The following is a 13,204-nucleotide window of genomic DNA, read 5'->3' on the forward strand; positions in this document are numbered from 1 at the left end:
AGCCCCACCCCGGACAGTCTGAGTCTGAAACTCCAGGGAGAGCCCAGCCAGTGGTTTGTTAAAAGCAAGCCCTCCAGGTAATTCCGAGAATCATTGATTTTAAGTAATTCCAGGGACATAAACCCTCTAAAGATACCACGTCATTTTATTCCCTAATGTTGAGGGTTTTCTATTGGCTTTTTGACATGAGATCTTGCTATGTTGCTCAGGCTGGTCTCCAACTCTTGAACTCAAGCAGTCCTCGTGCCTGAGCCTTCTAAGTTGCTGGGAATATAGACGTTAGCCACCTGATGTTGAGTTTTGCAAATAATTGTCACGTAGCAGCACCTTCATGCAGGCAGGCTTTGCTTACTGCGGGATGGAGTAAACACGTCGTTGTAGAACCAGTGGAATGTGGTGCCTGTTCGAGAAGTCTTCAGGGAATAGTCTGACACTGTGTAAAGGACAAGAAAATCGTTTTTCCTTTTGTTGTTGTTGTTGTTTTCCTTTTTTTTTTTTTTTTTTTTTTTTTTTGAGACAGAGTCTCGCTGTGTCGCCCAGGCTGGAGTGCAGTGGTGCCATCTTGGCTCACTGTAGGCTCCCAGGTTCACACCATTCTCCTGCCCTAGTCTCCCGAGTAGCTGGGACTACAGGCACCCACCACCACACCCAGCTAATTTTTTGTATTTTTTTTTTTTAGTAGAGATGGGGTTTCACCGTGTTAGCCAGGATGGTCTCGATCTCCTGACCTCGTGATCTGCCCACCTCGGCCTCCCAAAGTGCTGGGATTACAGGCATGAGCCACCACACCCAGCCTGTTTTTTCTTTATATCTCTTTTGGAATTAAAAATTCTCCTAGCAGGATCACTTAGTAAAAATAATACTTTGCAGCCGGGCGCGGTGGCTCACACCTGTAATCCCGGCACTCTGGGAGGCCGAGGCGGGCGGATTGCCTGAGCTCAGGAGTTCGAGACCAGTCTGGGCAACATGGTAAAACCCTGTCTCTACTAAAATACAGAAGAAATTAGCAGGGCATGGTAGTGTGCTCCTGTAATCCCAGTTACTCGGGAGGCTAAGGCAGGAGAATTGCTTGAACCTGGCAGGCGGAGGTTGCAGTGAGCCAAGATTGTGCCACTGCACTCCAGCCTGGGCGGCAGAGTGAGACTCCATATCTTTTTTATTTTATTTTATTTTGTTTATTTGTTTGTTTATTTTTTTTTTTTGAGACGTGGCAATGTGTGCCTGTAATCCCAGCTACTCAAGAGGCTGAGGTGGGAGAATCTCTTGAACCCGAGAAGTGGAGGTTGCAGCAACTGAGATGGTGCCACTGCACTCCAGCCTGGGCGACAGAGCGAGACTCTCAAAAAACAGAACAAAAAACTCTCACATATGTAAGACTTTAAGAAATGACGGCCAGGCGCAGTGGCTCACACCTGTAATCCCAGCACTTTGGGAGGCCGAGGCGGGCAGATCACAAGGTCAGGAGATTGAGACCATCCTGGCTAACACCGTGAAACCCCGTCTCTACTAAAAAAAAAAATACAAAAAAATTAGCCGGGCGTGGTGGCGGGTGCCTGTAGTCCCAGCTACTCGAGAGACTGAGGCATGAGAATGGCATGAACCCGGGAGGCGGAACTTGCAGTGAGCCAAGATGGCGCCACTGCACTCCAGCCTGGGCAACTGAGTGAGACTCTGTCTTAAAAAAAAAAAAGAGAAATGTCATCTTTGCATAGGGCTACTGTACCCAGAATGTTCTACATGTCCAATAGGGACATGTGACCCAAAGACACGAGGGGCCTCTGGTGTGCACAGGATGTCACCTGTGAGAAATGCGGTCGTCAGGAGTAGCTCCACCGTGAACAGAGTTTCTGATTAAATCAGCCTCAGGCTGTCAGGCCATGGCCAGGGCCACGGACTGGGCCCTGCCAACTTCCCATACGCCCCCAGCACAGGAAGTGGTGCCATGCCAGTGTATTAGAGGCGGGAGTGCAGGCTGCTATTCTTTGGAGTAGGATGTCAGGCTGGGATACAGAGAAACCAGAACAGTAATTTTCAAAAAGCACACTCCCTTTCCTCAGGTAACAGGTCTGCCAGATGCTCGTCGAGCACCTCCTTTGTCCCAGAGGCTTACCTGAGAGAGTATAAGTGGATTTCCCTGGGATTTGCTGGTGCTCTGTAGGGAAGCCCCCTGAATGAGCAGGGAGGGAGGGTTGGGCTACCTGGAGAGTGAGACAGGGCCTGCTCCACATGGGCAAGCCCACAGTCCCACAGACTCTGAGGGCAGATGGGTGTATGGGTGCCCAGGCATTGCTGTGGCCTCTTCATGCCTTTGGGGACCTCATCCCCTGCCTTCACTTTCAGTAGCCAACATTGCAACAGGAAGGTGGGCAACAGGCAGGTGGGCACCACCCAGACCATGCTGGGTGGGGAGAGGGACAAGAGGCAGCAGGGGGCTGCATCACTGCTCCCTTAGTGAACTGCCTGGGACCCTCCTTTTCACCTTGGGTCTCTGCAGCAGGCAGGGGCATGTGAGCACCTGACTCCCACCCTTTGCAGAGCACAGCCTCCCTCCACCTGGGTTGAGGTCAGCACGATTTCAACCTGAATTGTGCAAATGCACAATTTCATTGTGTAATATTGCATAACCCTTAGATTAAAAGTGGGTCATGTTTGACATTTTAGAACTTTTTCTAGTACTTTTTGAGCTCCAGTTTCCTTGTCATTGAAATGAAATGGTTAAACAAAGTGATCTCCAAGCTCCAAACGTCTGATTCTTACACGTTCTCTAATTGCTCAACTTTTCACCTGCCATGCCTCTCCCTGGGCAGGGCTATGGGCAGAAACCACCTGCCTCTGGTGGGCGTGTCCAATAGTTCCTCTCGGCCAGGACCTCGGGTTCTCCCCTCCAGCGAGGAGTAGTGCACTCCACGTGCCAGTGCTGAGTCTGACACTGCCCAGACCTCTGGGGACGTGGGGTCTGTGGAGTGCAGAATGCATGTGTGTGCACAGGATGCTGTTCGTGCTGGCTGGTTAAGTGGTGACTGCAGAATGAGGCGCGAGCCTCCCGTTTGCTGCGAGCCAGCTTTGCCCAAGCTTGCTTGATCACAGAATCCTTTTCTCAAAAGGCCCATTAACATTTTGGGTTCCCTAAAACAGTTTGGGAAGTGTTTGTGCAGACCATGATACTGCCCAGTAGCATTTATTTTTAAATTGAATTAAATACCCTTCCAAATTCATTTCAAGAGAGTTTCAGAATTTTTCACGATAGTGCTGAGGAGTCCGTTGTTGGCATGGTTGCAATTCCTGGTGGCGTGCTGTGTTGACACGTTCTCTAGCGCGCGGTTGCGGTTCCCGGTGGCGTGCCGTGTTGACACATTCTCCAGCACACGGTTGCGGTTCCCGGTGGCGTGCCGTGGTGGCACGTTCTCTAGCGCGCGATTACGGTTCCTGGTGGCGTGCCGTGGTGGCACGTTCTCTAGCGCGCGGTTGCGGTTCCCGGTGGCGTGCCGTGGTGGCACGTTCTCTAGCGCGCGGTTGCCTTTCCCGGTGGCGTGCCGTGGTGGCACGTTCTCTAGCGCGCGGTTGCGGTTCCCGGTGGCGTGCCGTGGTGGCACGTTCTCTAGCGCGCGATTACTGTTCCCGGTGGCGTGCCGTGGTGGCACGTTCTCTAGCGCGCGATTACGGTTCCCGGTGGCGTGCCGTGGTGGCACGTTCTCTAGCGCGCAGTTGCGGTTCCCAGTGGCGTGCCGTGGTGGCACGTTCTCTAGCGCGCGGTTGCCTTTCCCGGTGGCGTGCTGTGGTGGCACGTTCTCTAGCGCGCGGTTGCGGTTCCCGGTGGCGTGCCGTGGTGGCACGTTCTCTAGCGCGCGATTACTGTTCCCGGTGGCGTGCCGTGGTGGCACGTTCTCTAGCGCGCATGCTGCGGAGCAGATGGTTCCGAGGCAGCCCCGCTGAGGAAATGCTGTGTGCCGCATTCCTATCCACTCACCCATGACTGCCAGAAAGCCTGCAGGAAAGAGGCCTTTTCATTTTGCTTCAGTGCAGTTTCCCAAAAACAAATTTGCCAGCACAGCCCTCTTGTCAGAGAACACACACCCTCACACTCATTTTGGGAAAGGCTTTTCTGCCCTGCTGGGCTCATGCCATCCTCCTGCCTCAGCCCGCCAAGTAGTTGGGGCCACAGCCGTGCGCCTCCAGACCTGGCTAATTTTGTATTTTTGTAGAGACGGGGTCTCGCATGCTGTCCAGGCTTCCTCTTCGTTTTTATGTAGCATGATGTCATGTCACCACAGGTCTCTACAGATGTTTACTGAGTATCATAATTCAGTGTGATTTGAGTAGTGTGCACATTCGATTGAATGAGGTCGGACTGATTGGAACGAACTGAAGCTGTGTCCTTTGGGAGAGCCAGTGCTAGGCCATTTGGAGAGTTGAGGAGATGACCTCGAGGGTGTTAGTGGCCACCCATAGCTGGAGCCACCGCAAACCATGATGCATCAGGTTCCCACCCAGTCTACGCAAAGCAGTGGGTTGGCCTGGGGCTGAGACTACCCTGGAGGAGTGTCCAGGGACCTCCTGTTGCTGGTGTGCACCTTGTTTCCTCTGCTCTGCAGGAAAGGAGGTGCAGAGTTGTGGGCCCCGGCAGGAGCTTAGAGCAGACCCCACCACCCTGTGCGCAGTGGGGAAGACAGCCTGACCTTCCCAGCAGCCGGACAGTTGACCCCTCCCTGTTCGAGGAAGAATCCCCTCTGTCCCTGAGACGCCACCTCTCTGGGCGTGCCTGGTCTGTGTCTGGACCTCCTGCCTGCTTCTTCTGGCCGCCGGTTTTCATGTGCTGCAATGGCACTGGCTTAATTATACAGGCTTTTTAGGATGTTTAATATCTCAGAGGTCGTGTCTGGCATGTCTTCATTTCCAGGGTTTTCTTGGCTGGTCTTGGGGTCTGATTTTTCACATGAACTTGGGTGTCAGCTTGTCTGGCTCCGTAAAGAGGCTCATTGGTGTTTTTGCTGGGATTGTGTTACATTTATAAGTCAGCATAGGAAGGACTGACTTGTGGGCGATTCCGAGCTGTCCTGTCTCAGTGCAAGAGGCGTCTCCCCATTTATTCACGCACGCTTCGTGTCTCTCAGAGGCGTCTCCCCATTTGTTCATGCACGCTTCATGTCAGGCGTCTCCCATTTATTCACACACACTTTGTGTCAGAGGCGTCTCCTTATTTATCTATTTATTTTATTTATTTTATTTTTTTTATTTTTGAGACGGAGTCTCGCTCTGTCGCCCAGGCTGGAGTGCAGTGGCCGGATTTCAGCTCACTGCAAGCTCCGCCTCCCGGGTTCACGCCATTCTCCTGCCTCAGCCTCCCGAGTAGCTGGGACTACAGGTGCCCGCCACCTCGCCCGGCTAGTTTTTTGTACTTTTTAGTAGAGACGGGGTTTCACCGTGTTAGCCAGGATGGTCTCGATCTCCTGACCTCGTGATCCGCCCGTCTCGGCCTCCCAAAGTGCTGGGATTACAGGCTTGAGCCACAGCGCCCGGCCGCATCTCCTCATTTATTCACACACACTTCATGTCAGGTGTCTCTCCATTTATTCACAAAGGCTTCTCTCCACTTATTCACACACTGTTCGTGTCTCTCAGGCGTCTCCCCATTTATTCACGCGCGCTTCGTATCTCTCAGGAATGAGCTCTGCACGTTTCTGGTGAAATATGTTAATATTTTATTCCTCAGTATTTTTTTCTTCTTTGTTGCTTTTGTAAATGTGGTTTTCTCCACTCTGCCTCCTAACTGGTTATAATCTGTGTCTATGAAGACACTGATTTCTATGTTAATTTTTTTAATCCTCTGCCTTTCCAAATTTCTTTTTTGTGTATTTGAATTGGCTTTATCAGGTCTCTGGGTTTTCGTGTGTAGCATCGTATCGTTGTGCGAATCTGAGCTCGCTTTGCTCCTTTTTTGTGTGTTCTTGTGCGTCTGTGGGCTCCCCTTGTCCAGTCAGGTGGTGCCTCCACACAGGGACAGGTGGTTGCGGAGTCTCCTGGGGGAGCTCCTCCTGTTCTCCAGTGAGTAAGGTGCTGGCTTTAGTTCCAAAGTGTGTCAGTATATTTTTATCATGCTAAAGTATCACTTCCTTGTTTGTTTGTTTGTTTAATTTTTGAGACGGAGTTTCACTCTTGTTGCCCAGGCCGGAATGCAATGGCACGATCTCGGCTCACGGCAACCTCCGCCTCCCGGGTTCAAGTGATTCTCCGGCCTCAGCCTCTTGAGTAGCTGGGATTACAGGCATGCACCACCACATCTGGCTAATTTTGTATTTTTAGTAGAAACGGGGTTTCTCCATGTTGGTCGGGCTGGTCTCAAACTCCCGACCTCAGGTGATCCACCCGCCTTGGCCTCCCAAAGTGCTGGGATTATAGGCATGAGCCACCGCACCCGGCCCTCACTTCCTATTTTCTTGAGTATTTTCATCAAAAAGGCTATTGAATTTTTGTCAGACATTTTTGTCATCTGTGAAAAGAACCCCTTGACTTTTGGCCTGCTCTTACATGTAGTTTGTGGATAGATTTCCTAACCTTGAGCTAACCTTGCACTCCTGGAGTAAACCCCACTGAGTCACGGTCTGTTACTTTCTGTCCCTAATGTTTCATGTGGTCTTTTTATACCAGTGTTCCTAAGTGATGAGAGTTCTTTTTCATTGGCCCTTTTCAGACTCGAGCCTTATGCGGACCCTTATTATGACTATGAAATTGAGCGGTTTTGGCGTGGCGGACAGTATGAGAATTTCAGGGTGCAGTATACAGAAACAGAGCCGTACCATAATTACCGAGTAAGTATGACTTAAATATCCAGATATGAACTTCATGATCTGTTCATTAAAGTCATCCCTTTTTATTTATAGTAGAAAATATAGGGCTTTATATGAGCTTATAGAGTCAGCACAGTGTACCAATTTCAAAACCAAATTGATTGTTATGGAGAACTAATTCAGAGCCAGCGATTAAATCAGTGGTCATTTGAACAAGGACTTGCCTGAAAACTGGTTCTTGCTATAGTTTTGGGAGTTTTTTTTTGGGTTTTTGTTTTTTGTTTTTTGAGATGGGGTCTCACTCTGTCACCCAGGCTGGAGTGCACTGACGCAATCTCGGCTCACTGCAACCTCTACCTTCTGGGTTCAAGCGATTCTCCTGCCTCAGCCTCCTGAGTAGCTGGAACCACACGCATGCACCACCATGCCCAGCTAATTTTTTGTATTTTTTTTGTAAAGACGGGGTTTTACCATGTTTCCCAGGATGGTTTTGAACTCCTGAGCTCAAGCAATCCACTTGTCTCGGCCTCCCAGAGTGCTGGGATTACAGATGTGAGCCACTGCGCCTGTCCTGGTTTTTTCTTTTTCTTTCTTTCTTTCTTTTTTCTTTTTTTTTTTTTTTTTTTTGGAGATGGAGTTAACTCTGTTGCCCAGGCTGGAGTCCAGTGGCATGATCTCAGCTCACTGCAACCTCCACCTCCCAGGTTCAAGTGATTCTCCTGCCTCAGCCTCCTGAGTTGCTGGGATTACAGGTGCCCACCATCACACCTGGCTAATTTTTTGTATTTTTAATAGAGACGGGGTTTTGCCATGTTGGTCAGGCCGGTCTCAAACTCCCGACCTCAGGTGATCTGCCTGCCTCGGCCTCCCAAAGTGCTGGGATTACAGGTGTGAGCCCCGGAACCCAGCTCGGCCTGGTTTTGAAAATGAGATTTGCCAGTATACTTAATGATGCCTGTGTCTCCCTGATCGGGTGTGTCACTCTTCCCTGCCCCTCAGTGATCCCGTTTAGGATGTGGCGGCTGTTTTCATCTACTTCAGCCAGCTTGTTAAGTGTGTTCCTGCGGGCCTGCTGCACCTCACTGCTCTCATGGAAGACTGGTCTATACTGAGATTTCCTCCCTGGAAATCTCCCTGGTCTGAGCCTCAGTTTAGCGTATTGATGAATTAAGTGCTTCAGACTGTGAGTTCCTCATCTTAACTGTTAGGGTGATTTGACGAAGTGCTCCAGGGAAGGGTCCGTTAGAAGCTGCTGTGTAGTTCCTGCTCTGTGACTGCGGGGACAGTCATGAGCTTTGAGGACCAGGTGCGGCTGTCTCCTCAGGAGCCCATCAGGGTGAGCTCACCGAGAGGAGAGGGCCCTATTGTGCCGGAGAAGTCCCCCTGCTCGATCCTCTCGTGCCCCGTCTCTCCATAGAGCAGCTTCCTCATTGCAGGTGGGCTGCAGGGTCCTGCTCCCTACCCCTGGGCAGGGCACCCTGGAATGTGGGAGAAAGCCCCAGGAATCCCTTTCCACTGCGTTCTTCTCTGCTGTGTCTGAGGGAGGGGCAGCAGGGAGGCTGGGGGTGCACCCCACATCTCCCCAGCAGAGGCCTCGAGCCTGAAACTCGTCAGGTGCACTGTAATTGGACTTTATTCAGTTTTAACATTGAATATTAGAGCAAATGAATGAGTAAGAGCAAAGAGAAAGTTGGAAAGGGCATCTGAGGATTGTACTAGAAGAACAGGAGCAGCCTTTTGGATGCCCGCTCTGCTCCAGAGGCAGGGCATGTGCACTGCTGTGGCTGCACCCACCTGGGACAAGCCTGGAACTCCCGTCTCTGGATGGACGAATGGATTTGCCCAGGCCACATGGCAGAAGGCCATCCGTCCCAGCGGCATTGGGCTGTGACTGCAGAACTGCTGCCTTGAGTTAGTCTAGAATTGGCGGTTGGGATGATTTCACTCCTAGTTCGTGTTTTCTCTAATTTGGCATCTGACCCGGTTTTTAACATTGTGTTTTTTTTTTATTTTTTTTATTTTTATTTTTATTTTTTTTTTTGAGACGGAGTCTCGCTGTGTCTCCCAGGCTGGAGTGCAGTGGCGCGATCTCGGCTCACTGCAAGCTCTGCCCCCTGGGTTCACGCCATTCTCCCGACTCAGCCTCCCAAGTAGCTGGGACTACAGGCGCCCGCTACCACGCCCGGCTAATTTTTTTGTATTTTTAGTAGAGACGGGGTTTCACCGTGTTAGCCAGGATAGTCTCGATCTCCTGACCTCGTGATCCACCAGCCTCGGCCTCCCAAAGTGCTGGGATTACAGGCTTGAGCCACCGCGCCCGGCCTTAACATTGTGTTTTAAGGAGAGAGTTGGGAATTAGATCCCCACTGGAGGGTGCTCCCTGATCCTGCCTCTCTCTCGCCATCTCCTCTGTACTCCACCACAGAGTTCAGCCATAGTCGTGTGCACTTGGCGTTTTGTGTGTAGGTTTGTGGGGTTTAGGTGTGATTTTGTGACACAGATCGCGTGGTGTTGGAGCCAGGGCTTTCAGTGCCTCAGTCACCCAAATAACGCACTGTGTCCCCATGTGTTTGGCTTTTTAACAAAGGAAAGGGAGCGGGAGCGAGAGAGAGAGAACAGACAGCGCGAGCGCGAGCGGGAGCGGGAGCGGGACCGAGAGCGGGAGCGCCGGCAGAGGGAGCGTGAGCGAGAGCGGGAGCGTGAGCGCGACAAGGAGCGGCAGCGGAGGAAGGAGGAGTGGGAGCGTGAGCGAGCCAAGCGGGACGAGAAGGACCGGCAGCACCGTGACCGCGACCGGGAGAAGGAGCGGGAGAAGGAGAAGGGGAAACCCAAGCCCCGCTCCCCGCAGCCACCAAGGTAGACCGTGGTTCCCGAAGCCCAGGGGTATGGGGAGTCCGGCACGCAGTCTGTACCTAGCCCCCCGACCTGCGCTTCCACTCTGCTGCCCACAGCTCTGGAGCCCAGGGGACGAGTGCAGGCCCACGGCCCGAACCTGTGGTTCCAAACCCAAAGCTCTCCGACGCAGGGCCTTTCTGTAAAACTCCCAAGGTGGTGACATCTGCCCTGAGCTCCTGGGAGGCTGTTCTTGTTCTAGGGGATCTCACTGATGTGAAAGTGCTTACAGTCCACATGCAAACATCAGTGTGCTTTAACAGACACTGCCCTTGTATACCACGCATGGTGTGTAACTCACACCCTGGGCGCCATGTTACTGTTCTCAGCAGAGTTCTGAATTCCAAAGCACGCCGGGCCCCCGGAGCTTGGGACTGGGCTCAGGTGCTGTGGGGCGTCCGTGTTGCTGGCCAGGGGGAGGCGCTCCAGCAGCCAGCATGCAGGGGAGGGCTGGGGTCCTGCCGTTTCCTTTGTGGAGTGGGTGCAGAATGATCCTTGCTACCAGCTGCTGGGGGAATAGCAAAGACCCATGAGACAGGCAGGCGCTGGGGCTCGGGACAGCCGTTTTTTTCCTTCAAATATACTTGACTATTAAGAGCAGAATGGATGGGCCTCTGGACATTAGAGTACTGGATGATGTTTTTTGTGGGTGTTTCTTACAACTTTATTGAAATATAATTCATGTACCATGCAACATACCCATTTAAAGTGTACAATTCAGTGGTTTCTAGAATATTCAGAGTTGTGCAGCCATCATCACAATCAATATGGGAACACTTTTGTCTCCCAGAGTGAAACCTTGCGGTGGCTTACACTTGTATCCCTGCACTTTAAGGAGGTTGAGGCAAGTGGATTGCTTGAAGCCGGGAGTTTGAGATCAGCCTGGGTAGCAAAGCAAGACCCCATCTCTATTAAAAAAAAAAAATTAAAAATTAGCCGGGCGAGTTGGCATGAGCCTGTGGTCCCAGCTACTCAGGAGGCCAAGGCAGGAAGATTATGGGATCGCCTAGGTGTTGGAGGCTGCCATGAGCTACCCTTGCACAGCTGCACTCCAGCCTGGGTGACAGAGCGAAACCCTGTATCTTAAAAAAAAAATTGTTTTAAAAAAATTTAGGCTGGGCACGGTGGCTCACGCTTGTAATCCCAACACTTTGGGCGGCCAAGGTGGACAGATTGCTTGAGCTCAGGAGTTGGAGATCAGCCTGGGCAACATGGCAAAATTCTGTCTCTACAAAAAAATACAGAAAGTTAGGGCGTGGTAGTGCACCACTGTGGTCCCAGCTACTCAGGAGGCTAATGCAGGAGGATTGCTTAAGCGCAGAAGGTTGAGTTGAGGTTGCAGTGAGCCGAGATTGTGCCATGGCACTCTAGCCTGGGTAACAGAGTAAGACTCTGTCAAAAAAAAAAAAAGAAGAAGAAACCTTGTACCCCTCAGCAGTCACTCTCCACTTTACCCACACTTCCCAGTCTCTTAGCAGCTTTGTGTCTCTAGGGATCTGCCCGTTCAGAACATTTTGTAGGAACAAGTGTGTGATATACATGGCCTTTTGTAACCGGCCTCTTTCACTTCGAGCGTTTTTAACATTTGTCCACGCTGTGGCGTGGGTCAGTGCCTTACTCCTCCGTGGACACACTGCGTCGCGTTTCTCCCTTCCTCTGTTGATGGACATTGAGTTGTTTCCACCTCTTGGCTGTTGTGAATGTGAATTTGTGTGCAGGTTTTTGTGTGGACGTAGGTTTTCATTTTTCTTGGGCGTGTACCTCAGTGTGGAATTGCTAGATCATGTGGTCACTCTATGTTTAGCGATTTGAGAAACCCCCAGACTGTTGTGCACAGCAGCTGCACCTTTTACATTCCCGCTGGCCGCGTAGGAGGGCGCCATCTCTCCACATCCTTGTCTCCACTTGCTGTTGTCCGTCTTGTTGATGACAGCTGTCTCGGTGGGTGTGGTGTCTCCCTGCTGTTGAGATTTGTATTTCTCTGATGGCAGATGATAACGAGAGCATTTTTTCTGTGCTTATCGACCATTTGTATATCTTCTTTGGAGAAATGCTTATTCAGATCCTTTGCTCGTTTTTTAATTTGTTTTTATTGTTGAGTGGTAACAGTCCTTTATGTATTCCAGATACAAGTCCCTTATCAGGTATATGATGTGCAATTCCAATTAATGTTTTCTTTTTGTTGCTTATGGTTTTGGTGTCATGTAGGATATTGTTGCCTAATACAGGGTCATAAAGATTTACTGCCATGTTCTCTTCTAAGAGTTTCATGGTTTTAGCTCTTACACATAGGTCTTTTTGATCCAGCCTGGGTGACCCTGTCTCAAAAAGGAGGGGTTCGATGAGATCATGAACATTGCTCCGTCTCAGGGTTGGTTTGTGTCAGCGTCCCTGTGGCAGTGAAATGCAAGGAGAGATCAAGGCATTTCCTTATTGGGAAACAGCCCAAGACTCTTCCAGGGTCATGGCCTGCAGGACTTCCCAGTCAGGAGTCTGTACTTGCAACTCAGGGATGTTGTTTGACTTGGCTCTCATCAAAATCCACATTTGGACCTACACCTTCCAATAACGCTGGACTCTGCTAGACCTGCAGGCGTGGGCAGCTTCATGGCTGGAGCCACACAGTGGCCACACTTGGAGGGGCCACAGTTCTCACGCTCCCCTCAGAGAGCTGGCAGCCATCAGGACCTGCGACTGTGGATCTGGAAGCATTTGCATTCACCCACGGGACAGAAACAAGCCCGTCGTCCACATCATCTTGTCCGTGTGGCTGGACGACACCCGCTCTTATGTACAGTGGAACACAAGTCGTCTTACTCTTTTCTGAAAGTCAGCTTTCAGGCAGGACTTCGCAGGCCTTTGTTTCAGGGTCACTCATGGCTGTAGCTGCTGCTTAGCTGGTGGCCCAGTTTTGACTGTTTTCATTCTCCAACTCACAATGAATGGACTTCCCTAAATGTGCTGTATTTTATCATACTCTCCTAACATTAGGCAAAGTAATCTTTTCAAAGAACATTCAGGGCCGGGCGCGGTGGCTCACGCCTATAATCCCAGCACTTTGAGAGGCCGAGGTGGGCAGATCACAAGGTCAGGAGATCAAGACCATCCTGGTTAACATGGTGAAACCCCGTCTCTACTAAAAATACAAAAAATTAGCCAGGCGTGGTGGCGGGCACCTGTAGTCCCAGCTACTCGGGAGGCTGAGGCAGGAGAATCACTTGAACCTGGGAGACGGAGCTTGCAGTGAGCTGAGAGCGCGCCACTGCACTCCAACCTGGGTGACAGAGCAAGACTCTGTCTCAAAAAAAAAAAAACATTCAGAATAAGTGACATACTTCAGATGTTTTTAATCCTTTTATATTACAGTTATTTTGAAGTTTATATGGTCATCCAAATGGAGAAACTGGCATTGACCTTGATATTGTGCTGTCTTCTTCAGCCTTTCAAGCCCTTTTTGGATAGAAGCCCTTTCCCCTACAGCACACAGCATTTGCAGTGTGGACTCAGCCTAAGGCTGCGTTTTCCAC

At 50.8% G+C, this 13,204-nt stretch overlaps 1 protein-coding gene across 2 annotated transcripts in view; it reads left to right on the forward strand.

Annotated features, from left to right (window-relative positions):
• Positions 1–13,204, forward strand: part of LOC105488830 (zinc finger CCCH-type containing 18) — a 65,668-nt gene that overhangs the window by 31,236 nt on the left and 21,228 nt on the right. For both annotated transcript variants that reach the window (XM_011753286.2, XM_011753289.2), the window contains 2 exons: positions 6,689–6,806; positions 9,373–9,641. In XM_011753286.2, coding sequence (XP_011751588.1) covers positions 6,689–6,806; positions 9,373–9,641 — 387 coding nt within the window. The remainder of the gene's footprint in view (positions 1–6,688; positions 6,807–9,372; positions 9,642–13,204) is intronic.

This window comes from Macaca nemestrina, chromosome 18, assembly GCF_043159975.1.
Source record: "Macaca nemestrina isolate mMacNem1 chromosome 18, mMacNem.hap1, whole genome shotgun sequence".
NCBI lineage: Eukaryota > Metazoa > Chordata > Mammalia > Primates > Cercopithecidae > Macaca > Macaca nemestrina.